Genomic DNA, 26,145 nt, shown 5'->3' with positions numbered 1-26,145 from the left:
CCCTACATTGAAAACGAGCACAGTCCAACTCAACCCTCCCTCAAATCTTCAATCCGCTTGGCCCAACTGGATCAGAGCAACATCATAAGACGGACGCTGATGCTGGAGGAGATTGTATAGTAGTAGTATATTGAGGATCAGCTTTGTCTTTTTGTCCCGGAGAAAAGGGAGAAAGCCCTCAACGGCCCTGAACCTCGAACAGGAAAATAGCCAATTGCTTCGATGTATTCCCGCACGGGACTGCGTGGGGGCCGTAAGGGGGGGTCCAACCACTGAGCAGCTGCAGGTCCAGGACATTCAAGAATAAAGAAGGGTAAAATAGAAGAAATGAGGCGGCCAGAAGAAAGATCCGTGGTTCGCCGGCTGTGGACGTCTGTTGCGCTTGGCATCAAATGAGATCCATCGGAAAACAGCGTATCCAAGATCACTCTAATCTAGATAGTGTTTCTCAGTAACTGGTTATCGTGGGATTGTTGGCAATGGGAGGGACAATGATATAACAGTGCATGGGCAGTGTGCAACAGTGGTAAAAAATATCTTGCTCATGAATGGCTGGCCTACAGTTAAATTAAATATTTGCTGTGGAGTTCTTTCCTGGGTCTGGCCGAGGATGGGCAGACTCGACTTTGACAGCAAATATTTAGACTCATCCCCTCGTTTATTATGTATTGATTTCTAGTTCCCGGTCTTTCGATGCTTTTCCTCTCCTCCCAAGATTACATCCAGCAGAGACAAAATCGTCACATTGTACTGGCATTCATTCTGGCTGATAGCGTTTGTTTGTTCAACGTATGTATTGCCTTGCACACTCTGGTTTTTTAACTTCGTACCGTCTACCAAACAACCCAGCAAAGCCGAAGCTCGTCTAACGAAACAGAGGAACCACCCTCACATATTTATATTTAACCGGCCAAGTGCACGCGTAGCCCTGGCTCATTCACTCGGTCCCAGTAGCATCGAGCTGGTCGAATTCAACCACACCTCCTCCACCCAACACTCTGTTGCCTCTGCCGGTTTAACATCCCCACCACGCAACCAACACGCTGACGGGCGCCGCCCTGCCGAGAAGGACGAAACATTAGGAACAGAGACAGCTGCTCCTCTGATAAAGTGGTGGGAGGACGTCCAGGGTTATTTTGCCCGGTTTAGCGGGGCTGACCATCGGAGGAATCCAGGGAGGACATCGGCATTGTCTTCTTTAGTGTTGTCCGGGAGCTTTGTACATAGATGGGAAGCAGAGGAAGACGCTGAAGAAGCAGGGCATTTTGAGGAGGAGGGAGCTCCTAGGGATCGGAATCAGAATAGGAAGAGCAATACTAAACGACGACCTCGCTGGGAGACCCTACCAATTGACAACGACATCATGAAATTCTCGCATAGTATCCAGTTCAATGCCGTGCCGGATTGGAGCAGCCATTATATTGCCTACAGCAATCTCAAAAAATTGTGAGTTATTTTTTTTTGCTTTTGTCCCTATCCTTTCCCGATTTGCATTTCTATTCTATTCGTCTAGGATCGTATTGTTTCCACAATCATGGATATTGGAGCTTGTTTTATATATATATAATTTATTGAAGTGCTAACGCATTTTTCTTCCCTGTCTGTACTCAGGATATACTCCCTTGAAAAGCAAGTCAATCGGGTTGACGAAGCTGGCCAAAATGTTGAGTCTGCGCCCCTTCTCGACTCCTCCCTCGACACTGATACCGTATTCCGCCGTGCCCTTGATGGGGAGTTAGAAAAGATATGTACTTTCTACCGTCAAACTGAAACGGAGCTCTACACGGAGGTTGAGAACGTCATCAAGGATGAGCAGTCGTTCATTGAAGAAACGAAAGGGTTGGATATGGATTCCGTTGAAGACACCATGGTCCGAACCCGAAAGCTTAGCACCGGTGGTTGGGTTCGTCATGAAAGCATTTTCCGCAGTTTTGGTTTTGGTGGAGGTGAAGGTGGAGGCGAGGGTGGTGGTGGTGGCGGGCAACGCAGGGATGCCCGTGCTAGCACCCACAGCGTGTCTGCGGATGGTGACGATGCGCCTAATAACGACGATGTTTCAAGTGACGATGATGTTGATATTGATGAACCCCGGGGTCGAGATGGTCGCCGTCGCTCCAGTTGGAAGAACTATCACAAATATTATCGCGAACCATTCCACTGCACCGCGAGCGATAATGGCGAATCGAGGATCTTGTCCGGTGGCCTGGACCATGACCATGATTTCCTCTTCGATTCTAACTACTCTGCCTTGTATCATACTGGCATCACGCTGAAGAAGCGTATCATCAGCGTGTATGTCTCCCTCTGCGACCTCAAATCATTCATCCAACTCAATCGAACGGGCTTCTCCAAGGCCTTGAAGAAATATGATAAAACCCTTGACCGCAGTCTGAGGCGTTCGTACATGAGCACTACTGTCTCCACTGCCTACCCGTTTACAAATCCCATTATGGAGACGCTTAATGACAACGTTGCTAAGATCGAGAAGATTTATGCGGATCTCGTCACCAAGGGTGATCTTGCGCTTTCTAAGCGGGAATTGCGTTTACATCTCAGAGAACATGTTGTGTGGGAACGGAATACTGTTTGGCGGGAAATGATTGGGATCGAACGCAAAGCACAGGCTGCGAATATGGGCGTGCGACGTATGCTGCTTGCCGGAGATCAGGATCCCCTGACTGCACAGAGACAAGGCGATGAGCAGGAACCCACCACGAAGGAGATTGTCACACCAGTTGGCAAATGTCCTGTGCCGGCGTGGTTACTCAGTTCCACGTTTTTCATGTTGGTGGCCATCGTGATTGTCTTTGGTGTCATGCTGACTGTCCCGATTATGAAGACGCCGGAACAGCAGAATTGTCTTGCCATGTTAGTTTTTGTCAGTTTATTGTGGTCTACTGAGGTAAGTTGTAGCACGGAGCCTATCTCGTTCATCAATGATGCTGGATGTGGACTCATATTGATAATATATGATACATACAGGTAATCCCGCTTTTCGTTACATCACTTCTTGTCCCTTTTCTGGTGGTCATTCTCCGTATCATGCGGTCTGAAGAAGAGCCTTATTACCGCCTAAACTCTAAGGAGGCCACTGGAGTTGCTTTCGCGGCAATGTGGACACCAGTCATTATGCTTCTACTTGGTGGATTTACCCTGGCAGCTGCGTTGTCGAAATATGACATAGCCCGCAGAATGGCAACGTTCGTCCTGAGTAAAGCCGGGACGAAACCGCGGATCGTTCTCCTCACGAACATGTTTGTCGGCATGATATTGAGCATGTTCATTAGCAATGTCGCTGCTCCTGTGTTGTGCTTCTCTATCATCCAGGTTAGTACCTTTCTGCCTTCTCCGTCTGCAAACAACCTATTCCGTCCAACTGACATCAAAATCAGCCAATGCTCCGAAATCTCCCCACAGACTCCCGTTTCTCCAAAGCCCTCATCCTTGGCATCGCTCTGGCCTCCAACATCGGTGGCGCGGCCTCCCCTATCGCCTCCCCGCAAAACATAATAGCCATCCATAACATGAGTCCCGCCATAAGTTGGGGGACATGGTTCTTCATCTCCCTCCCAGTCTGCATCATCTGCATAATTCTGATCTGGTTCCTCCTCCTCGTCACCTTCCGCCCAGGCCGTGGCACCATCATCGTCCCCATCCGCCCCGTCAAAGACAAATTTTCCGGCATGCAATGGTTCGTTACCCTTGTAACCGTCTTCACCATAGCCCTATGGTGCGTCAGCCACCAGCTCGAAGCCACCTTCGGCGACATGGGCGTCATCGCCATCATCCCGCTCATCCTCTTCTTCGGCACAGGTGTCCTTACTAAGGAAGATTTTAACAACTTCCTATGGACCATCATCATTCTGGCGTCGGGAGGTCTCTGCTTGGGCCGCGCTGTCACTTCTTCCGGTCTCCTGCACACCATTGCGAAGGCTATTACGGAGCGTGTAGCTGATTTCAGTCTATATGGCGTCCTGATCACATTCACTGCACTCATCCTTGTCGTGGCCACTTTTATCTCTCACACAGTTGCTGCGCTGATTATGCTCCCACTAGTCCAGCAGGTTGGCGCAGGCATGGATCATCCACATCCCAATCTGTTGATTATGGGCAGTGCGCTCATGTGTTCGTTTGCCATGGGCCTGCCGACGAGCGGGTTTCCTAATATGAGTAAGCTAGGCACTTTCCTTTCATCTCCTCTCTCCTCTTTGTGTTTTTTCAGTCCATGCATATCCCACTTAATAGTGAAAGTTGGTCCTCATTACTAACCCATCCTTCTCTAGCTGCCATCATGATGGAAGTCCCTGAAACCGGCCAGCGATACCTGCGCGTCCGTCACTTCATAACCCGTGGCGTACCCGCGAGTGTCATGTCGTTTGGCGTACTGATTACGCTTGGATATGGGTTGATGATTGTTGCAGGTTTATAGATTGCTTTGCCCTTTGAAAGATTTCTTATGGTCACTAGCATATCCTTTCCACCCTCTATTCAACTGCGTGGCTCAGTGTGGACCAGTTTATATTTTACACTTTTGTATTTCTTGTATTGCCGTAGGATCATCCTGTAATCCGGAAGGGTTTTTGAAGTCCCTTTACACTTAAATATGTAAAGGTTGGATTGAATTTGGGTGTATTGAATGGCAGAAATTCTCATGGTACTTCGGATGGTGTGTTTTGTTTTTCACTTATCCACACCGTTATCCGATCTTTATTATTTTTATCTGTCGTATTATTTCTGTTGCTGGTGGGTGAGTGTATACCACCTCTCTCCTCTTCCCAAGGTATAGTTTCGTTGTGTTTCGATGCTTCTTGCACTTTATAATTGTGAGGCAGCACTAAGAAAATCCTAGTTCGATAAATTGAATCTGCGAGCAGAGAATTCTTGGAAAGAGTTTCATTTTTGACTGATGACTGTTGATTTGACCGATCAAGTCATCAAAGATATCAGAACAGTTGATAAGTTACTGAAAGTGAGACCACCCAAAGATCAATTATCATTGTCCTTCAAATGAGAAGATCAGGTGCAAAACCTTTCTGTTTTTGGCATGATTCCACCAGAGTAGCTCCATGAGACCAAGGCTTTAACCTTCTCATCACCATGTCATCACTATACCTCTCTAGCCCAACGGGTCAGCTTTCGAGACACTCTTCATGTCCATGGGATTGGGGAGTGGTCACCAATGTGATTGAACATAAGTCACTCATCTATGAATCTGAGCAATGCTAACTTCTATAGCAAATGAATCTGGAGAGACACGTGGTCAGATGCTTGACCATTAAAATCCGGACATATATCTCAAATATCAATCAAGGGTCAAAGCTGTTGACATTCAGGCCGCCTTTTGAGACTTAGAGCCAAATCGCAGATGCCTTGATATGAAATGAAGCATGGCACTCCACAGAGATACCAATGCATCACAACAACTCAACTCTGCTACCATCACGGAATTGGAAAGGGACCTGGAAATGGTTGATATAAAGTTAAAAATTGCTGAGTTGACGAAAAGGATAGACAAACAACCGCAGGACCATGATGATCTAAATTGCCAGCGGGCGAAACTTTACAACAAGGCAGCAAAGAAGCACCGAGACAATCTCTTCACAGAGGCACCAATACACGGCAGGGCGTATTTGCAGGATTTGATTAATCTCTGCACCTCAGAGAAGGGGTTGTGTACTGCCCTGGAGAAGGCCCAGTGAATGGACAGTGTCCTGTGTGTCACATACAAATATCAAAGTTCGTTTCATAAACTACTTGTTGTTAGACGGTCGGAATACCGATCTTAATCTAGTAAACCCGTACAAGGCCGTTCGAAACATATCTTACGCAAGAAGTTTGCAGGAAGTTAGCAGACCCATCCTAGTTGGGATTAGCGGACACTTCGCAGTACCATGGGAAAATGTTTCTCCGCCTAGAGAATCACGTTTCGGGCTATATAGCCTGGTTGTCAATTTCAAGCATGGCATGCTCAATGCTTCTTCTGTTGATAGCTTGTCTGCCGTTGCTCACATTGCAATGCCTTGCTACAAAGAGCGCAAAGCTAGCCAAGGTGACTTGCTTCGTCAAAACCCTGAAGAATCTTCGCGGATTTTCCCTCACTCACAGAGCACGTGGCGTTCCTTGCTCTCCATCGGCCAGGCCACAAGTCATTTTCCTGATTCCTGCAGCAATATCAGAGCTCTTCTACACAAGACTCCTGCTATACCGGATAGTTCTAGTGTTACTGAAACGGTCAAGGATGGCCGCCTATTCTTAGAAGGCTGCTCACAGTGGAAGATCCGTTCGATGTCTGACTGCGAACTTACTTCGAAGTTGAAGAGGTCGTGCCCCCAGACAGTAATCATCGGGGAACTCCAACCAACATTCTGCAAGCTTTCAGATACATTTCTTCCGAGGCGGACTGGGCTCGACACCACGTCAGATGCTTTGCCAACGGGAAACTATCTTTGTGTGTTTGTTTTGGGGTTGGTCATTATGTCCTCTCTGCACGTCTCGTTGAACTACGCAAAGACATAAATGAAGCAGATAAATTATCCTACACCGACAATAAAGCTACCTTAAGGTCGATAGAATCACCTGCGCCTGAGCATGGATTTTTGATCCCTGTTGGTGATGCCGATGAGCGGGAGTTACAATGGTGGGCCGCAATCCTTGCGAAAGGGCGCGGATGGCGAGCAGCTTTGAACCGAAGCGATAGGGAGAACTCCTCTCCTTGGGCCTGCCACTTGAGTGATGACAGATCGCTCGCTATCCTGCATAATGGCCCAGAATTCACCCCGGCTTGCTCTCTTGAACCACCATCTTCCATGCGAGCTCAATGCTACCTTCTCCGCCTTGCTCAAATGCATGATGCAGTTGAGCACCTGATTGCTGCTTTTGCAGCTGCCCTCACACATACCAAGACACCAGAGATTTGGGGCCCCTGTCAATCTCCCTGAACCGCAACTAGGGACTGGGCCAAGTAGAAATATTGACTCGAGTTACAGGAGCAGGATTCCTTCTTTTGATGAGCTTCCATATTTCATGTCACTATCGTGCATACCGGGTTTGATTTCTTCCTCCCTTTTCGGCTCTTTTTGGGAGCCCGGAGTACCTTGCAATCTTGTTTGTTAGTAAATGGCTTTATACGCCATTTCAGGGCGTCCTACAGCGACTTATTGACCAAAAGGAGTGGCAGGTCATTGTGCGGATTATGGCTGCCCGGCGACCGAACTTGGCACCTCTCTGGCTGGGCTCAGCTGTAACCGGACTGCTACCCAGGATACCGAAAGTATGCACAAGTTCCATACCACCAGTTTCTCTTGAAGCAACCGTGTGGACAATGTCCCCACAATCATTTATGGATCCGACCTTCCATCGCAGGCCAAATGTCCGCAGGAATCTTTGCCTGGAGAAGGTGATACCCCGAGAAGACGAGTTTCGCCTCCTCTACATAACAGACTTCAACTCAGAAGATTTTGCGACTGTACCCCTGTGCCCCTATCCACCGTTTGGGGTTGCGAAACTCCAGGAGACTGCTCTTGAAGTGAGGCCACATGTTTCGTGCGGCCATAGTTTAGCCTACAGTCACTGGGTTTGGCAGCGCCAGCGAGTGGGAAGCAAGGGCCTAAAAGATCAAGGGTTTACACTGACTCTTCAACAATCGCGGGGTGGATGTTTGGCCCTGTTGCGACGGAATACTAAGTTATTACAACAAATCCGACAGAAATTGTCGAGACTTTGGATTCACCATTACATCAGCCACCGTCATGCATGGGATAAATCCTTGGATGAAGGGCTTTCCGACCTCGCTACTCGAAACCTTTTTCCAATGGGTGCTCTTCAATGATGGAGTAAAATCGAAAGACAAGAATATGTGGAATCATGAATGGCTGCAACTATTGCTCAACATTGGGGTTGAAGATACTGTGTCAAATGACAACAGCTCGTCGAGTTCATTGAAGCATAGGCGGAGTGCTCATGTATCTCGTTGGCTGCAGTCCAAGGACTGCAAGCCTGGCAATACTTCCACTCAAACTTTACAACCCTTTGCCTTGCACTTTTTGAAGGTATGTTGGGTATTCAAGCGGCTGCAGTTGTCACAGGAACCTTTTTCGACCAGGCGAGTGAGATCGCTAATCTAGTTGGCCAACAATCGATGCTGTTTTTGGCAATAAACTAATCATAGTTTTTGCCTATAGCTTCTCCGATCGAGAGACAAGTAGTCCCCAAAGTCGCTTGAAAAGTTCTTGTCAATTTCCAAAGGATTTCAAAGACAAGACTGGAGAAAGATTTACTTTAAATGTGCTCGCTATTCTGGAGCTATTTAAGTAGATGACGCCCCTGTCGCTTTTAAAAACCTCCAGCTCTGTTGGGACTGCGTAAACCCTAGTTATAAACTTATAGAGTCCTGACAATAAGAGGATCTCTTTTCCTGCTGCTTTTCTTTGCGTCTGAAATGCTCAGGGCAAAATCACTCCTATTGATTGTCCTGCTACCAATTCAGCAGCATGCATGTCTAAACGCCTCACTTTGAAAGCCAGCGTTAATTGGGGCCCAGCTTTTTTTTTTTTTTACCAGTGAGGAGACACACTCTTGTCCCAGACCTGGCAAAAATATCTCTGCAATGGCTTCTGAGAAGATTGAACAAATGTGGTTAGATGTTCAAGCTTGTGCACCTGCCACACTCGCCGGATTTGAACCTCATTGAGGAGCTCTTCGCGCTGAGTTGAAGGCCTTTATTAGGTGACATTGGTAGTTAATCAATTACGGACAATTCCGTCCAAGCATCAGAACGTTTATTGGAGGGGTGATGATACTGTTAGTTAGACTGAACACAACTAACTAATCCTGCAGGAACTAACCAGCCATCTAACATCATTGATACAAAAAAAAATAATTCCATTTGGGTGGCATACCCACGAGAAATCAGCATCGACCTCGCGCGACGGAAAAGCAGCATCAGCCACTAACTAACCCATCGCGGTGACACCCACATGAGTACTGGCCGCGCTCAAGCCACTCGCCGGCCGGTTAATAGTTGGGTGGATGACCATCAGCGAATCCCGGCTGACGTATGTTTTTTTATCCTCTTTTGGTGGTCCTTTAACTCCATTTTTACTTATTCATGTGGCGGATTCACTGTCCGTGGATTTAACTATTCTTGACCCAGTTGCGGCGGCTAGAGCAGTGTTTAGTTAGTTAGTTAGTTAGTTAATGGTTAACTATGACTAACTATAACCAGTTAACTAACTGGTTAACTGCCGGGGATGAGTTAGGAGCTTGATGCGCCTAATGGGCTCCAAGATTTTTTGGGGAAAGTCTGCTGCTAGTCTGCGGCTATCTGCGGCTGGTTCACCCCTTTTCTTCCATTTTCACATCTCAGCGCTGCATTCAAATCCATCTTCAACACCCCTTATTCTTTTATATTAATTCATTGCCCAGTTTCTCTAACTGAGCTGCACTTCGTCTCACTATGACTACCCATCCCTATACGATCGGGACTACGTTTCCCACGATTAAAGACGCCCGAGAGGCCCTTCTTCGATACACCGTTGAACAACACCTCTCTTTCAGAATTGTAAAATCTGACCTGACAAGATACTCTCTCGCATGTCGCTCTGGCTCCCCTGTACATTCCATCTATATTGTAACTACAGTCGGAAAAGGAAGCTTGTGACCAGGATTAGGTCTATAGACCTAATCCTGGTCACCTTGCGGTATGCAATATGCCATGTATTTTCCGATTCCTTTTCCCAAGTACAACAAGATTATACTAACAGAGTTTACTTGAACAGCAGGGTTTTGCGGATACTGAAGTTGTCGAAAGACTGTGGAAGGAACAGTTTGATTACGCTTACAGGGAATACAATACATTTATATTCCGACGTCTATACATCCACAGGTTAGCGGGAAGCCCCATGTTATTTTGATGCATGAGCTGTACGTATAATATAAGATATATTGTCTTATGACTCCGGTTTGCTTGATGGAAGAAGCTTCTAGAGATGTGATTACGAGTATTTAAACAGCGCTACTCACCTTTTGGTATTCAGCATTATCGAGAATGTAAATAAGCATGAGGGGGTAGAATGGATGACATTTGGAGGTATGTCAAAGGAATTCCGGCAAGGGAAATTTCCGGGCGTTGCAATTGAATGAGGGTTATAGCTTTGATGCTAAATGAAGGGTATCAAAGAACCGGTTGGATAAACGCACCATGGGGGCACAGATAAGTGGGCCAGATTATCCCTCATTTTTTTCTAAGAACCACTACTCTTCTGGCGCTGGTGAGTAATTCTTCACCCAGTATCTCCTATCTCTCTCAAAGGATTTCTTCATATTCTATCTTGCATATCGCATACCGCTGAGCGATATTAGTGTTGTTGATGGCTGGAAGGCAATCGAGGGTTACTTCCATTCCTACGGGTGGTGGTACTTGTACCTATTCATGCAACATATTTCCTCAATTTGAGAACAAGACCTTCTTGATTTAGAGCAGGGGCTGATTATCATTATTCTAAATCTAACAATCATTAATTGCGCCACGAAAAGAGCAGAGTTAAAAAAAATAAAATAAAATAAAATAAAATAAAAAAATCCATTCAGCCATCATATTTGAGCGCTATATGAACGAGGAAAATAGAGTAAGGAAAGGGTGAACATCTTGACTATGGAATACAGCGAAAGACAGATGAACATCTCATAAACGTGCTGATCATTAGGAAATGAACGGGAAATAAACGGGAGAGCACAAAACAACCGCCAATCCTGAACGACTCAGAAGATTCGGGGGAATACAGTTCACAATTTTTGGAATGCATACGAAAAATGTCGTGGGTGAAGGCGTACCCACAGCGGGCTCGACGGGACGACTGGTAGAAAACGTGAGTTCTTTATATCTTTGGGTGTGTATGCACATCATTCTAGTTAAGTCGAGACCAATGTTCCACTGGCCGTGGAAGCATCACGTTCCGACACGAGGTCGGGAGATCGTTTAATTCCTATGAGCTATCATTATTATGAGCTCCTTATCAAACGGATACAGTGTCCTGTTTCACGCGAATACACAAATACCACCCAACTTCAACGCGGGGAGGTGCGTTGTGTCAGGGGATGTTCAGGGGATGGTATACAACAGGAAGTCCAACAAAAGGGATGAATGACCCCCCACCCCCCCGGGGGGGGGGGGGGGGGGGTGGGTGTGCCGGCAATGAAGGAATATACGTACAGCAGTCCCAGCGTCAGATCACCGTGAATCTTCGCCTTGAGCTGAACCTCGATATCGAGATTCAAGTCCAGACGCAGCCGAAGTTGCTCGTCTTTCTCCTTCCCTCCTCCGCCGCTGACAGCGCCAACGGCTTTGCCGGCAGTGTTGCCCACAGCGTCCACCGCTTGGCCAGCGGTATTCTGAACGAGATCCTGAGAGCCTCCAACGGCATTGCCTACTTGGTTATTCATGTTAGACAGGGCGCCGCTTGATTGTCTAGGTCGGCGTCGTCTGCGCCCTCCGGCTGGCTCGAAATCGTCCTGGGGAATATCTTCAGGTTCGGGGTCTTGGAAACGTGGTCGTCGGCGACGGATTCGCTGCGGTCGGGGCTCTGGTGCTGGATCTGGCTGTTGGCCCTGGTCAACATCGGATTGTTGTTCTTCTGAGGGTTGTTGATCGCTTTGGTTTTCTTCCGTGTCTTGCTCGGGGTTATCTTGAGGCCGTTTTTGATCGTTGTTGTCCATGTTGGATGTTTTAGCTTATGTTTGATATTCGTGGGGTAAGACTGGGATTTAGTTTTTGGGTTGGGGATGATAGGGGAAAATATGTATCTTTGGAACGATTGCTTCGTTAAGGTCTTGGAGGTATAGAATTGGAGGGAGGATAACTAAGTTCGCAAACCGGCACGATCCCAATACACTATATATATAAAGCATGCCTTTTCACATTTGGTACATACAGACGGGTTCAACCTCCCATCTGTCGACGTCATTGGGCCTAGCCATATGTCAACATGATGGAAGGTTGTCATCAGAAATGATCTGGGATCCATGACACGAACTAACAAAACACAGTTCCAGCAAGCCCAAAGTCACATTGATCAGAACTGACAACTTGGAGCGGTAGTGGGTTGTCCAAACAAGATATATCCCGGCTGTGATAAAACGCTATAACTAGAAAACGTGGCGGCGCATGCGTCATATGGCTCACATTTACCAACTTAGACGCGGTACTTGTATACATGTATACTGAAAAATGGGCGAGGGAGTGTCTAATAATGGTGTACAGAGTATGAAAATCACAATGATAGAGCTGTCTGATAGTTGTTGGCTTCTACTCTCTCTGGCTAACTCGAGAAACGCCTGTAGATAAAGACCACGGTAGTAACCAGCTGCATTATTGACGTCTAGGCAATATGCATGAAACGTCATCTAGATAAATATTATCCATTTGGTCTGTGTGCGACGAATTCAAGTAGGTTTTGCATCTCATTCGATCATCCAATCCAGCTTTAAACAGTTGCCCTCCCTTTCTGCTCCCCTCAAGCGACAGCTAAAGAGATTCGGTGCGGCATCATTTCAGTCACAAATAGGGCATGGCCTGAATAAAACAAGGTCCCGAAGTTTGGTATTTTGATCAATTGTCTTTCCCACTTGTAACAAAGGAGTTGGTTGCTGAGGGTTCATTCCGGTGGGGCCCATCATGACTTGCCTCCTGTAGAACCGCACCGTTTTTTTTTTTTTATTTTTATTTTTGGAAAATAATAACCTTGTCTTGAATATTTCTAAGCGGGTGATGAATGAGGTGGGACTAATGACGAGGTCCGATGCGGAGTTTTAATCTGGGAGGGAGGGAGGGAGGGAGGGGAAGTGTCAGGCCAAGCGGGTAAAGTTAGAGAGTTAACTATTTATCTCTTGGATCGTCATTTTTTCTCAGGCTGTGATGTCATCAAAAGGGGTACATGTACTACTGTATGGGCAGCCTCAACGGATTCTGCCTGCCTCCTTGCCAGAGAGAGGGGCTGACTGCCTATGAAGAGTGGTCGGCGGTCGCTTTGATAATTGAGCCTTCAAAATTCCAAGTGTGGTTCTGGGTCCGGTTGGTCTTAAGGGCGAAGTCGGGGTCATCATCTATCATTTATAGGCCCTTTGATCTTGCAGATATCAAACGGCCAAAAGAGAAGAAATTATATATATATATATATATATATATTGTAATGTATGTAATGTACTGTACGTAATGTAAGCTACTTCTGTTAACTGTACTCAATGCATAACTTTATACCAGAAAACAAGAATTCTTCCCGAAAAGTAAAAGTAAGATGATATAGCGTTCGTGCTTCGCTGTGGTGCTGCAGAGTGTGATTTGTGGAGGTGACTTTGCACCGAAACAGCGTCGGCAGAAGGATGAATCATAGTGGCTGGGACGTGCAGATTGAATCCCCAGCTTGCTTTAAAAAGCGGATATATCAAACAAAGTTATGCTGGGGCGATGATGGTATTTTGCTCGTGGACCATATGGAAACCCGGTTCCACACTAGCGGATTCCCTGCAGCACCCTGTGCCTCAACGTCATCGTCGATGTTACAGCGATGACATGACGCGGCGAGAGGGTGCAGGAAGAGGTAGTAGTAGTCATATATGACCTATATCGAATGGTTGTTGGTTTTTGGCTGAATAGAACGGCCAATTCCATGTTCGTGGTGTCGTAGGCTTGCGGTTCTCCCGAGTCTTCTTTTTATATATCTCTTGTCTCTTTAAGAGGCGTCCTTTCCTTCCATACCCTAAAAACTTAAGACACATATACCACACTGCTTCTTATACCGCCCTTCTTCTGTCTTCTCGCACAAGCATAATCATCGAACGGGAGGTGCACACCCCCCAAATCAAGCACGATGAGTACAGCAACCCCAAAGGAAAACGCCCCGCAACCGCAGCGGCAGCCTCCAACGCCTCAATACAGCGAAGATGATGATTACGACTACGACTCCTTCTCCGACGACGACGGCTATTATGGAGAAGAAAACGTGGCCACAGGAAAGAACCAGCTTCAGCAGCAAACCCAGCAGCAAACCCAGCAGCAAACACAACAACCACCGCAACAACAACAACAACAACACCAGCGAAAAAGACCCATGAAAACCTCCTCCAAACACTCAGCGGACACGGCGATGCAGCCGTTTGAATACATCGGACCCCCAGAGACGTCCATGGACGGGCCTGTCACCTATGCCCGTGCCCAACGGGGAGAGATTCCCATGCGGCCTGGAAACCCGAACCAGAGGCTCAAGACTGCCGAGAAGCCGAAGGAGGAGGAACAGGATGGCCTGAGATTGAAGCTGGAGATCAACTTGGATGTAGAGGTGGAATTGAAGGCGGTCATACATGGCGACTTGACCTTGGCTCTCTTGTAAGTGGAATCCTATGTCGTTAGTAGTTGTGTATTTGGATGTTCCCATTTCCGATTTCCCCTTTCTTCTTCCCCTTTCTTCCCCTTTCTTCCCCTTACCCTTGCCCTTCCCTTTTCCGCCTTCGTTATAAACAGAAACTCGTTGAATCAATACGTTTGAAGAGTTGCTGAGCCTTGCGTTAATCCTTAAGATCCTGATTATTACGCAGTGCATAGAGCCTAAATGGCTCCACCAGTTCACTTTTCTTTTCGTCTGTCTTTCTGAGCACCACCACGTCTGGAATTTGTGAGTTTGTGTTGTTGTGTTTCGGTGGTGGATATTCTGGCGTTGTTTGGGGTCGATCGATTCTCTTCAGCTGGTGGAATTCAGGTTTCGTAATGGGACTTTGAGGAGATGGATAAACACCACCTTGGGTCAATCCACCATGATATTCACGAGGAAACATCGGAGGGTTTTTTTTTATATTTTGTCTCCTGTTTTCCCTTCTGCTTTCTTTTCTTTCTTCTGTTGTGTTAGTAGCATCTCTGTTTATTTACTCTCGCATATCCATATCCCATCCATGTCTTTGTATTTGTAACGCCTACTGTCTTTCCTGCAAAATTGTTTCAACCGTCTTTTGAAAAGCTTCTCCACCGTGAAGCCCGAGAAATTATCCATGTGGAATCTCCTGTGCCTGTGTTTCCATACTGTCATATTAGGGAGTAAACTAGAATTCGTATAGTTTCAATTCCATTTCCCGCAGATTGCCCTTGACATGTATCATTTGATATTGCAACGGCAATGCTGAAACGACATAAATATAATCATAATAGGGATTCCAACTCGACCAGAGGTGGGACATCTCTTCTTCTTCTTCTTCTTCTTCTTCTTCTTCTTCTTCTTCTTCTTCTTCTTCTTCTTCTTCTTAACAAAACGTTCCTGATGAATAAGCGAATGCCAAGACTTCTTCTCCTGCCACTGAGTGTGACTTGGCACGCTAGTCCCATCAGGGCTAGCCCCGCCCATTAGGGCATGGCCTTTTCGACAAGCGAGAGTCTGGGCACTGTGCGAAATTCATCCTCGACGGAACGAACGACGAGACGGCGAACGACAACGACAACGACAACGACGACAACAACGACAACAACAACAACAACAACAACAACGACAACAACGACACGCTTCTCCCTGCACCCAACTCTCCACCGCCGACCACCCCGTGACATTTTCGGTCAAGGAGTACACGGTACGAGGTGAGTATCTGCCCTTTTTGCTGTTCTATGTTGCTGTGTCTTCGAGCAATCCAGTTTCGTTCCCTTTTTTTTGGCCAGGAAAAGCGTTCCTTTCTCACTCCCCTCTCCCACGTTCAACGATTGTGTGCGCTGTGCGTTACCAGTAACTACCCAGCAGCAACCTCACCATTACCATTTTTTTAAAAAATTTTTATTGCGGGGAATCTATAATTTTTGCTCTCGGTTTTTTGATCAACCCGGGGAACTGACGATCTTGGGGGGGGGTTCCTATCTGTAGTGCCGTCCATCAGCCGCAATCATGGGTATCTCACGAGATTCCCGTCACAAGCGTTCGGCCACCGGTGCGAAAAGAGCTCATTATCGCAAGAAGAGGTATGGCGATAATGCTGAAAATCGTCCCTCCATCTATCTTTGTACCTAGTTTCTCACAGTTCGCAACTTTTGCACAGAGCCTTCGAGAAGGGTCGCCAACCAGCCAACACCCGTATTGGACCCAAGAGAATCCATCTCGTTCGTACCCGTGGCGGCAACCAGAAATTCCGTGCCCTCCGTCTCGAATCCGGTAACTTCTCCTGGGGCTCTGAGGGAATCTCCCGCAAAGTCCGTGTGATCGTTGTCTCCTACCATCCCTCAAACAACGAACTCGTCCGCACCAACACCCTCACCAAATCCGCCGTTGTCCAAGTTGACGCTGCCCCATTCCGACAATGGTACGAGGCCCATTACGGCCAGACCCTTGGCCGAAGACGCCAGCAAAAGCTCGGCACGGAAAACACCGAGGAGAAGAAGAGCAAGAGCGTTGAGAAGAAGCAGGCTGTGAGATTTGCCGCCCAAGGAAAGGTTGACCCAGCTCTTGAGAAGCAATTCGAGGCCGGTCGGCTGTATGCCGTGATTTCCTCGCGGCCGGGCCAGAGTGGTCGTGTTGACGGATATATCCTGGAAGGGGAGGAGCTGGCGTTCTACCAGCGTGCGATCAGGAAGTAGAGCGGGCCTGGGTGCAAGGGGAGGGTGCGGCTGTGATGATGATTGATGGGTCTGATTGGAGTTCAGCAAATTTTTTCAAGAAACAAAATTATGTGATAACTGATGCAGCGCTCTGTTAAAACGGAGGCCCTGTAGAGCTCTGAACTTTTTTTTTTATTTTACCCTATCGGAATGGAATTTTATCCTTTTTTTTTTTATTAATTCGTGATGTTTTGTTTTGGTTTTTTTTTTTTTTTTTTTTTTTTTTTTTTTTTTTTTTTTCCTCTTCTTCTTCTTTCTTTTGGGCATGTTTTCATCCATTTATTCAGCTTGAACGGACTTGAAATTCTGCCCTTGTTACCTCGATGAACATGAAGAACTGTCGCCATAAATTCCATCCACTTAGAAACCCCCGTAAGGAGTTGGCTCATATTAGTTGATGCTCCCTCTTGGCACAAAGTCATGTATAATAAACTACTGTCTCCGCTAAGATAATTTATCGATCACCTTCGCTAAGCTTGCATGTCCAACCCCTTTGACACGTCTTTTTTCATTTTCCCGGTTTCTTCCCAGGGTTTAGGTTGATAAAGCACCCTCTAGACCCGCCCCCAAACGACTGTTTAACAAACGTCGCTCATAGACGGAACACGAGAAAAAGGCCCCCCCCCCTTACCCCGCAAGGCATGGCGGCGACCAGCTCCTCAGGTGAGGTGAAAACCCGCTTCTGTCTCATATCCGATACGCATACATACACGCCCTTACCACCGGACAATTGGTCTCCATTCCGACACCCCTTCCCCGCCGCAGACGTTCTCCTCCACGCTGGCGACCTCACCATGGTCGGGAAAGAGAACGAGCACCGTGCGACCATAGGCATGCTAAAGAGCGCGGAGGCAGAGCTGAAAATCGTCATTGCGGGAAACCATGACATCACCCTTGACGAAGACTACTATAACAGCTTCGGCCACCGGCGACACCAGGCTCGGGAAGACCTGGTGAAAATTCGCGACATGTACTGCGGCGAGGAGGCCCGGCGGCATGGGATTGTCTACATGGATGAAGGGGTGAGGACGTTCAGGTTGAAAAACGGTGCTCAGTTCACCGTCTACGCCTCGCCGTATCAGCCGGAGTTCTGCCGGTGGGCGTTTGCGTACAAACGGCCCCAGGACCGATTCAACCCGCCGCAAGAAGGCACGCAGTTCGTCGCGCAAAATCCTATCCCGGACTTCCCTGCTGTGGATGTCATGTTGACCCATGGCCCGCCCAGGGGCGTTATGGATGAGACGATTAGCTGCGAGGCGGTCGGCTGCGACCATCTTCGACGGGCGGTCACCCGCGCCAAACCGCGATTGCACTGTTTTGGACACATCCATGAAGGCTATGGAGCACAGCGGATGGAGTGGGCGGGCGAGAAGGCGACGGATATAAAGCTGGATCAGACAACGGTGCTGAGGGATCGGGCTTCGTATATTAATGTCAGTCGTGATGGGGACAGTCCGTTGAGGGTTGGAGAGGAGACTTTGTTTGTCAATGCCAGTATTGTCACTGTTCAATATGACCCGGTCCATGCTCCGTGGGTTATTGATATTGATCTGCCCTGTTCAACGGAGGCATGAGGCGGAGGCGTGGATGACTATATGCCCCCAATAAATGTGCCTTCTTAGGTTCTTGGTATATCTATGATCCTGTGCTAATCGGGATCCCGACAGGAGGAGGAGGGACCTGTCAGGTTGGCGGCACTTCACCCGTTGACGTATGTGGCAAAGGTGTGTGTTATATGCAAGTAGTTGCCTATGCAGCTGACAAGAAATGAAGATGCCCGGTTTTTTTCCCCCTTAGAGTGCCTGGTATGCATGCTCCTTTGAGAAACCGGAGATGCCGACGAAATTTTCTAGGTATTCCGCAGTCATTGTATTGACCGGCGTAAATATATATGTTTACATGGTCAATGTCGGGCCGTGCTATCCTACCTCTTGCCTCCAGCCCCCTCTTCTCTCTCCATATCTCTACCCGTATATGGCACATACGCCGTTGTATATCCTCTCTCCAACAATTCTCGGTTCCGGAATTACCCACCTTTTGCATCTCCCAAGGCTCATACATACACACACACACACACACACACACACACACACACAACCATACAATTTTGTGTCCCTGTTTTATACCTTAATGCTAGCTACTTACAGACTTTACCTCCATACTGTTTATTTCCATGCTACCCCTCATTACCTCTGCTTTCTTCACCGAGCTCGTTTCCATCTTCGTATCATAATCTCCTCTTCTCACCTCCGTCACAAACTTCCCGTTATTGACAGGGTTCAGTCCAGCAATTCGGAATGGCAAGCCTCGACATAATCAACAAAGAAGCCATCAAGCCGGGCGAGGAGATCTCCTGGAATAATGAGTTGAAAAACGGCATGTTGCACACCACAAACATCCTCGATGAAGCAATATCAGACGACGGCAGTCGCATCGTGGCGATTTGCAACTATGTCGAAACCTGTGGCTCCCAATGCCCCGTCCTGTCTGCGAATCCACCCAATCTGGAATCTGGGGAGCCCAATCCGACCATCGACTATGGTAGCGTATCCCGATTTGTCAAATCCAATAAGGGGAGACTTTCTCAGGGGACCATGGCCGCATTTGAGGAACTGGCACTCCATCGCCGTTCATATTTCGAGGCTTTTAATATCTTCTTCAAATCGGACATTGTGCTGCGTGACCTCTATGCAGAGCGGTGTCAGCTGCATATGAAATGGCAGGATATCAAGATGCATCCGGATAGGTTTCCCGTTGGGGATCAACAGGATGTTTGCAATCGAGTCGACATCAATACACGCAATTGCATCGGGGAGAAAGCGAAACGCATTGCTTATATTCAGGAGCTTGCAACATGTACTGTCCAGCTTGTGAAAGTTAAGTGTAGAGCCATCTCAATTGTCCAAAATGTCCATGATGAGAAAACAGAACTGCAAGGTCAGAAGCAGAAGTTGTCCAAGCATTGATATGGATGCCTTGACAGACTCTGGCACAAACACGACATCAGCATTGTCATCAGCAATGATAGTGACACCAGCACTTACTTCCTTTACCTCCACTACAACCCTTCCAGCAACCTTATAACCAGCTCAAGCCCCGATGGATCCCAACCATGTCCCATGTCCCATGTCCCATCCAATCCCCATTCCTATCCCACAGGTGCAAATCCCCACATTCCCCAAACTAGTCCATTCTGCTCATTTTGGAGGCCCCCGTCAGACCACTCCATCCATCTCGAGCCCAGCTGCGATCTGTAACGGGCGCTTTGGTCTGTGATTTTTGCTTTCTTTTCATAAATTTTTTTTTTTTTGGGCAAAGAGAGCTTCCGTCATTTTGTCTTCCCCCTGCAATTTACAAATTTCGGTGAACGACCACGCAGCCACCACACCCACATACTGTCATTTCTGAGAGGACTAGGATTGAGGAAACGGGGATTCACTCGCGATCCTCGTATTGCTCCTATTGCTATTTACACTATCCTGGAAGAGGAGCTCCAGCCAATTTTCTCATCTACACACTACTCTTTGTGTTATATATCTCCCCCGTGATATCACGTCAAGTTAACAAGGTGTGGATATGTTTCATGTTTCACCCTAGATCAGATACGATACGATATGACATGACCTTGTACTGTATGATACCCAACACAGATAGGTGTAGTTAGGCTTTTAAAATCCCCCGTTTTTCTGTGTTTGAGTTTTGTCCCATTGCTTAACTTTCCGAAAAGGCTAAATTCGCCCGCCAACAAACAGGGGGTGATTCTCGAAATATTCGAGGGTGCCCAGCATTGTCCGTGTTGTTTGAATGGGACGGGGTTAACATAAAGAGAGCTCTAGAATCATGCATAAGTTAAAACTGATACGTTTTTCGAGCTGGTGGGGAGACTCTCGAACGCCACTGAATCCTCCACACATGGGCCAAGGATATATCTTCATGAATCGGTTGAGAGTGGTCACTTCAGATAACCCATCTACTCAACTCCTTGGGCGTTTGGTATGTGCAGTCACAAATGTTCAACTCCGTTGGCAGAATCATAAATGATTTTTTAGTGCCAAAGAAAAGGTATTTTAAATAACGGTAACCCAGAAAGCAGCCGTAAGCCTCCACAGTTCTGGCTTGGCTTCAAAGCTAGAAGTTCCTGGTAAAATTAACTCAAAATCTTTGCTGCAGATTATCCCGCCCCCGGATTTCTTCTCTTTCTTCCCAAAGAGCCTCAGAGAGGGTAAGTATGAGCCTATGGGTTGATGAGAGGATGGAAAGGGGTATTGTTGTCAATTCGTCACTGACAGCCATTTGAAATTGGGTTATCCGGAGTATAAGTGGCAATCAAATACAGGGAACCCTAGAACAGTATTGATCCCAATAATAATACATTGATGTGTTGAAATGTCAACATTTTTCCCACGAAAGTCGAACGCGGAATCTTGGATAGATGGAAAGCTACCTCAGCTGCTAGGCACATATAACTACTTACCTCGGTAAGAAATCTAGTGATGGTCGGATAGTCGGGTCCCAGACACGAGATGCAGATTATCCCCAGAGCAGCCAAATAGAAGTAAAGAGGAAGAATGAAAGCGCGATCCGCATCGGCAGTTTACCGACGTCAGAGCATGCAACTAGTTGTGAAGTGGAGTATGCAGTTTTATATTATACATGTATGTCCACGAAGTGCCCGCATTAAAACTGCTGCATTTGCCGTATAAACGACGACCGCCTAGAAAAGTCGTTTCACTGCAAGATGGTGGCCTAAGGAATGCGACGAGACGACGATACCATCACTGGACATGTCGTGGGGGTTCAACTGAGAAATGCCGCGAAACATGGGGAAATAGCCCTCTCTGGTCAGGGGTAAATCCCCTCCTGCCAGTCACGTAAATTAGCTGAAGAGACCTGCCATTGCATTATGCGGGGGTTGAGTAACTTGGCGTGGGTTTGCTGGTTGGGGGAATTAACTGGGGTTGACAGACTGAAGCATCGATACCTAATCTTTAGCGACTCTGCTGCCAGGAACGACAATAACTAGTTATTTGATCTCTGTAGCTTAGAAATCTGGCAAGAATTTATGCTCGTTCTCTGCCAAGTTGTGGACGCAGCCTCTCTCCTTCGTGTTTGAATTAAGCAGTTCAAGCGCTCAGTTTGCGAGAGAATGTCGGGGTTTAAACTGACGCTGTTTGTTGGTTGGTCAGATAGCTTAACTTCAAAACAGGTAGATGCAGCAGCTAATTACCTTGATAAAGGTATACTGATCAAGTGTCCCTTCTGAGACTTTGGAGATATATAGAGCAGAGCGGAGGTATCTCTGCAATACTGATTCTTGCATGTTTACTAGTATTCAAGCCTATCAAAGTTCAGAATCTGCAGCAACTTGGCGCGGAAATTCTAATGTTCTCCAGCACTATTCGCGTGTTTCATCGAAACCAAAGAGTTACTTACCTGTTGACCACAAATTGTCCGCGAGAATGGATACACCACGTACAGTTGAACAATCGATTCGCAGCCTAACTGGACTCTCCTTACTCCGAACTAAAAACAGCCGTTGGAGCCTGGATGCATTCTGGCTGGTTCCCAGCGCAAGTGCTCAAATGTTGCAGGATGTCAGGGCCGGCGCCCCCAAGCTGTGCTAAGGAGCTGACTACCAGAGTCCGCCTGATAATAAACCGACTGACCACCGACAGAAAATGATCGGGAACAGTCTAAATTGAAATTAAATGGTACACGGCATATACGTAGTTAGATAAAACTATCATACAATTTTTAAAGATTTAAATTAATGATTGTGAAGATAAGAGAAATTATTAATTTTATATAGATAGATAGTTTTCAATTATATATTCTCTGTAACTTATAAATTCATTATGAAATTTAATAAAATAAATCAACTTACTGGCTAGCTACTACTTTTTGTTTTTTAAATTAAAAAGGTGCGTATATTTTAAAAGCTGATTATTGAATATATATAAATTTTGAAAAAAAAAAAAAATCCCTGAAATTCCTATAAAAATTAATATATATGATGAATAACTGATTGTATTTATTTTCAATATATTTTATATATTATTACTTTATTCATTTAATCTTATCATCTTAAACATTAAAGTCTTGGATCATATGAGATGACTAATAGACTAAATAAACATAGTTAAATAGAGAATAATAAGTAAAAAAAAGTATATAGGTAATATTGCAAAGTTAATAATTTTTTATAATTCAAACTAATCACTGATAATCTCGCTATTATATATAGACAAATTGTCTCAGTGTTCGTTGATATTGTCATGTTGCTATAATATTTCAGTTGAAACATAATTTTCTTATAATATCCAACATTTATCCATTCATCTGATTCATAGATTAATTTTAGCAATTCAACTACCAGAGTTAAAATAAACTAAAGTTAGATTAAAATTAAGATTAAAATTAAAAATTAGAATAAAGTTAAAAGTCTAATCCAACTATGAAATATAATAACAAAACCACTAACTATCATTAAAATCATATAAAGATTTGTGTGGGATGTATGTTGAATATAATTGGTTTTAATGACAGAGAAATGTCATGATCTGGAAGTTTAGATCATGTCAAAGACTTTTTTCAGTCGAGATTTTCAACCGTGTTCAACCTTTTAAAACCACATTCAGCTAATACACTATTAGTATTAGCACTGGTTATTATTATAGGGCAGCCAACCTTCCCCCTAACTATATGTTCCACTAATTAGATGATATTCTTCACAGTTGCAGTGGCGGCCAACAGGGGGGCTCAGCCTGCAAACTTTACGTTGCATCCAACAGCTTAGCAACCTGCCTAGCATTTGTTCCGGCCACGGAGGACTGTTGATGGAGATTCAGAGAATCAACAACGACTCATCCATTCAACCAACAATGAAGGCTTCTTGACGCAAATGCAATCATTTTTGCACTGTGGAGAAAGAGCAGTGAGTTACATGCACTGTAAACATTTACTGCTTGCCATGTCACACTGCATGTCTCCCCACGCATCCGCGCCTCTCCTCGTTTTAATTCAAGGACGAGGTTGCATGGGAAAGGATCAGTCCTACCTAGCTTTTGCGGCGCCTTTTCATTTGTTTTTTTTTTTTCTCTCTCGCGCATTTCAAGGGACCAACTTCTCTATTTTCCGGGATGGCTGGTAGCTGAGAACCATGAGTGCCGATCTCCATCTCCAACCCCAGCAACCATATAAAGGGTACTGCATCCCGTCTCCAACATTGAAAAACAAAATGTACGATCAAAGAAGGGAACTCAATAAGCCTTCAGCCTTCACTTCAGTTGATCTTTTCAACCGGTTGAAATATGCACGCCCACGGGCTGTTTCAGGCTGTGGTCACAGCTACCCTCTTGGCCACAGCGGTGGGATCTGCTGAAGACCGTGTCAAGGTCAACCCTTTGCCGGCCCCCGCTGAAATAACGTGGAGCAAATCGGGGCCAATTCCATTTTCTAGAGCTATCTGGTGCAGAGGATGCGACCACCCTCTTGTCAGGGACGCATGGAACCGTACGCTCAGTGCCATTACAACTATCAAATGGGTTCCCGCTGCTCTCGAAAAACAGATTCCGACATTTGTTCCATTCCCAAAGAGCAAACGTGACGGCTCACCGGGCCCAACTCTTAGACATATCAATGTTACAATCAAAGATCATAAGTCGGAATTACAGCACGGCGTCGACGAATCTTACACTCTGGATATTAAAAAAGGCTCGGGTGCTATTGAGATCTTAGCCAACACTATCTGGGGAGCTATTCATGCCTTTACAACTTTGCAACAGCTTGTTATTGCCTGCGAGAAAGGAGGCCTCATTGTCGAACAGGCAGTCTCAATCAAAGACAAGCCTCTGTATCCATATCGGGGAATCATGATTGATACCGGCCGCAACTACATCAGCGTCGATAAAATCAAAGAGCAGATCGACGGCATGGCATTGGCAAAACTCAACGTTCTCCATTGGCATCTCTACGACTCCCAGTCTTGGCCAATCAAAATGAACTCCTACCCAGAGATGACCAATGACGCCTATTCACCTCGGGAAGTTTACACTGCGCAAGACATCAAAAGAATTGTCGAGTATGCCCGCGCACGTGCCATTCGCGTCATCCCCGAAGCAGACCTGCCAGGCCATTCAGCATCGGGCTGGCAACAAGTCGATCCCAAGATGGTCACCTGTGCGGATTCCTGGTGGTCAAACGACGTCTGGGAACTGCATACAGCTGTCGAGCCTAACCCGGGTCAACTCGACATGGTTTACGACAAAACCTACGAAGTAGTGGGAAATGTCTACAAGGAACTTACCAGCTATTTCCCTGATAACTTCTTCCATGTTGGCGGCGACGAAGTGCACCCCAACTGCTTCAACTTCAGCAGCAATATCCGCGAATGGTTCGCTGAGGACAAATCGCGCAACTTCAACGACCTCCTCGCGCTATGGGTTGAGAAATCCATGCCAATCTTCCAGGACCACAAAGCTCGCCGCCTCATCATGTGGGAAGACATGGTACTTGCCGGCATGCACGCTGACAACATCCCCAAAGATGTCATCATGCAGAGCTGGAACAACGGCCTCACCAACATCAAAAAGTTAACTAGCATGGGCCACGATGTCATTGTCTCTTCTGCGGTCTTCTTCTATCTCGACTGCGGCCACGGTGGCTGGGTTGGCAATGACCACCGCTACAATGTAATGTCCAACCCTAACGAAGGCACCCCCAGCTTCAACTACCTCGGTCCTGGTGGCTCTTGGTGCGCCCCTTATAAGACCTGGCAGCGTATCTATGACTACGACTTCACCGACGGCCTGACTGAGGATGAAAAGAAGCATGTTATTGGCGTTACCGCACCGCTGTGGTCTGAGCAGGTCGACGATGTGGTGATTTCATCCAAGTTTTGGCCACGTGCCGCTGCGTTGGGTGAACTCGCTTGGTCTGGCAATGTCAATGCTACGGGCCACAAGAGAACGACTGAGATGACGGCGCGCATTCTGAATTTCCGAGAGTATTTGTTGGCGAATAAGGTTCAGGCTGCACCGCTGCAGCCCAAGTATTGCTTGCAGCATCCGCACGCATGTGATTTGAACTATAACCAGTCAGTTATTACATGAGGGCGAGAGTGTTTTAGGTGGTCTACCTGATAGTGACAGTCTTTTCTCCCATTTTTTCTTTTCATGGACATAACATATTTTTAGATATTCTCTTTGGTCTTAGTTTGACTCATTTTTACTTCTACTCATGGGCATATGTGATGCCATATTCAACTCATTAGTCATTGAATTGTTAATTGTCTCCTTGTTTTTGCCAATGCTGCAGGTAACGTTAGGTAGCAACGAGAATAAATATTGGAATTATAAATGAGCTTCGCAATGTGTCTTAAGGTGTGCGATGTTACTTGAAGAATGGAGAGAAAAATCCTTAAGTAATGAAAATACGGAGTAGTTACTAGTTGGCTTTTATAATTCCTCAAAGTCAGATAAATAAATTGATGAATACCACAAACGAATGCAATATGAAGCATGACCTTGTAT

The 26,145-nt window shown here is 46.3% G+C and overlaps 8 protein-coding genes across 8 annotated transcripts; 7 read left to right on the top strand and 1 right to left on the bottom strand.

Annotated features, from left to right (window-relative positions):
- Window positions 1-693: 693 nt before the first annotated feature.
- On the top strand, window positions 694-4,429 carry PADG_07867 (uncharacterized protein; the record flags this gene model as incomplete). Its single annotated transcript, XM_010764914.1, has 6 exons — window positions 694-789; window positions 878-1,446; window positions 1,612-2,902; window positions 2,983-3,327; window positions 3,393-4,170; window positions 4,284-4,429. 6 exons carry the CDS (start codon window positions 694-696, stop codon window positions 4,427-4,429), a joined length of 3,225 nt encoding a protein of 1,074 aa, XP_010763216.1.
- A 958-nt stretch (window positions 4,430-5,387) lies between these two features.
- On the top strand, window positions 5,388-6,938 carry PADG_12367 (uncharacterized protein; the record flags this gene model as incomplete). The annotated part of the gene is made up of 3 exons (XM_010765082.1): window positions 5,388-5,673; window positions 5,765-6,448; window positions 6,511-6,938. The coding sequence occupies 3 exons, from the start codon at window positions 5,388-5,390 to the stop codon at window positions 6,936-6,938; spliced, it is 1,398 nt and encodes a 465-aa protein (XP_010763384.1).
- A 254-nt stretch (window positions 6,939-7,192) lies between these two features.
- On the top strand, window positions 7,193-8,204 carry PADG_12366 (uncharacterized protein; the record flags this gene model as incomplete). Its single annotated transcript, XM_010765081.1, has 3 exons — window positions 7,193-7,683; window positions 7,706-8,048; window positions 8,181-8,204. 3 exons carry the CDS (start codon window positions 7,193-7,195, stop codon window positions 8,202-8,204), a joined length of 858 nt encoding a protein of 285 aa, XP_010763383.1.
- A 2,704-nt stretch (window positions 8,205-10,908) lies between these two features.
- Window positions 10,909-11,712, bottom strand: PADG_07865 (uncharacterized protein; the record flags this gene model as incomplete). Its single annotated transcript, XM_010764913.1, has 2 exons — window positions 10,909-10,989; window positions 11,206-11,712. 2 exons carry the CDS (start codon window positions 11,710-11,712, stop codon window positions 10,909-10,911), a joined length of 588 nt encoding a protein of 195 aa, XP_010763215.1.
- Window positions 11,713-13,862: 2,150 nt separating this feature from the next.
- PADG_12365 (40S ribosomal protein S8-A) lies at window positions 13,863-16,594 on the top strand (the record flags this gene model as incomplete). The annotated part of the gene is made up of 4 exons (XM_010765080.1): window positions 13,863-14,377; window positions 15,387-15,610; window positions 15,901-15,982; window positions 16,060-16,594. The coding sequence occupies 4 exons, from the start codon at window positions 13,863-13,865 to the stop codon at window positions 16,592-16,594; spliced, it is 1,356 nt and encodes a 451-aa protein (XP_010763382.1).
- A 662-nt stretch (window positions 16,595-17,256) lies between these two features.
- PADG_07862 (uncharacterized protein) lies at window positions 17,257-18,189 on the top strand (the record flags this gene model as incomplete). The annotated part of the gene is made up of 1 exon (XM_010764912.1): window positions 17,257-18,189. The coding sequence occupies one exon, from the start codon at window positions 17,257-17,259 to the stop codon at window positions 18,187-18,189; it is 933 nt and encodes a 310-aa protein (XP_010763214.1).
- A 723-nt stretch (window positions 18,190-18,912) lies between these two features.
- On the top strand, window positions 18,913-19,581 carry PADG_12364 (uncharacterized protein; the record flags this gene model as incomplete). Its single annotated transcript, XM_010765079.1, has 1 exon — window positions 18,913-19,581. The coding sequence occupies one exon, from the start codon at window positions 18,913-18,915 to the stop codon at window positions 19,579-19,581; it is 669 nt and encodes a 222-aa protein (XP_010763381.1).
- A 4,344-nt stretch (window positions 19,582-23,925) lies between these two features.
- On the top strand, window positions 23,926-25,725 carry PADG_07860 (uncharacterized protein; the record flags this gene model as incomplete). The annotated part of the gene is made up of 1 exon (XM_010765014.1): window positions 23,926-25,725. The coding sequence occupies one exon, from the start codon at window positions 23,926-23,928 to the stop codon at window positions 25,723-25,725; it is 1,800 nt and encodes a 599-aa protein (XP_010763316.1).
- Between the last annotated feature and the right edge of the window lie 420 nt (window positions 25,726-26,145).

Source organism: Paracoccidioides brasiliensis (genome assembly GCF_000150735.1).
Source record: "Paracoccidioides brasiliensis Pb18 unplaced genomic scaffold supercont2.13, whole genome shotgun sequence".
Classification (NCBI taxonomy): Eukaryota; Fungi; Ascomycota; class Eurotiomycetes; order Onygenales; family Ajellomycetaceae; genus Paracoccidioides; species Paracoccidioides brasiliensis.
This window is presented reverse-complemented; position numbering and strand designations above follow the sequence as displayed.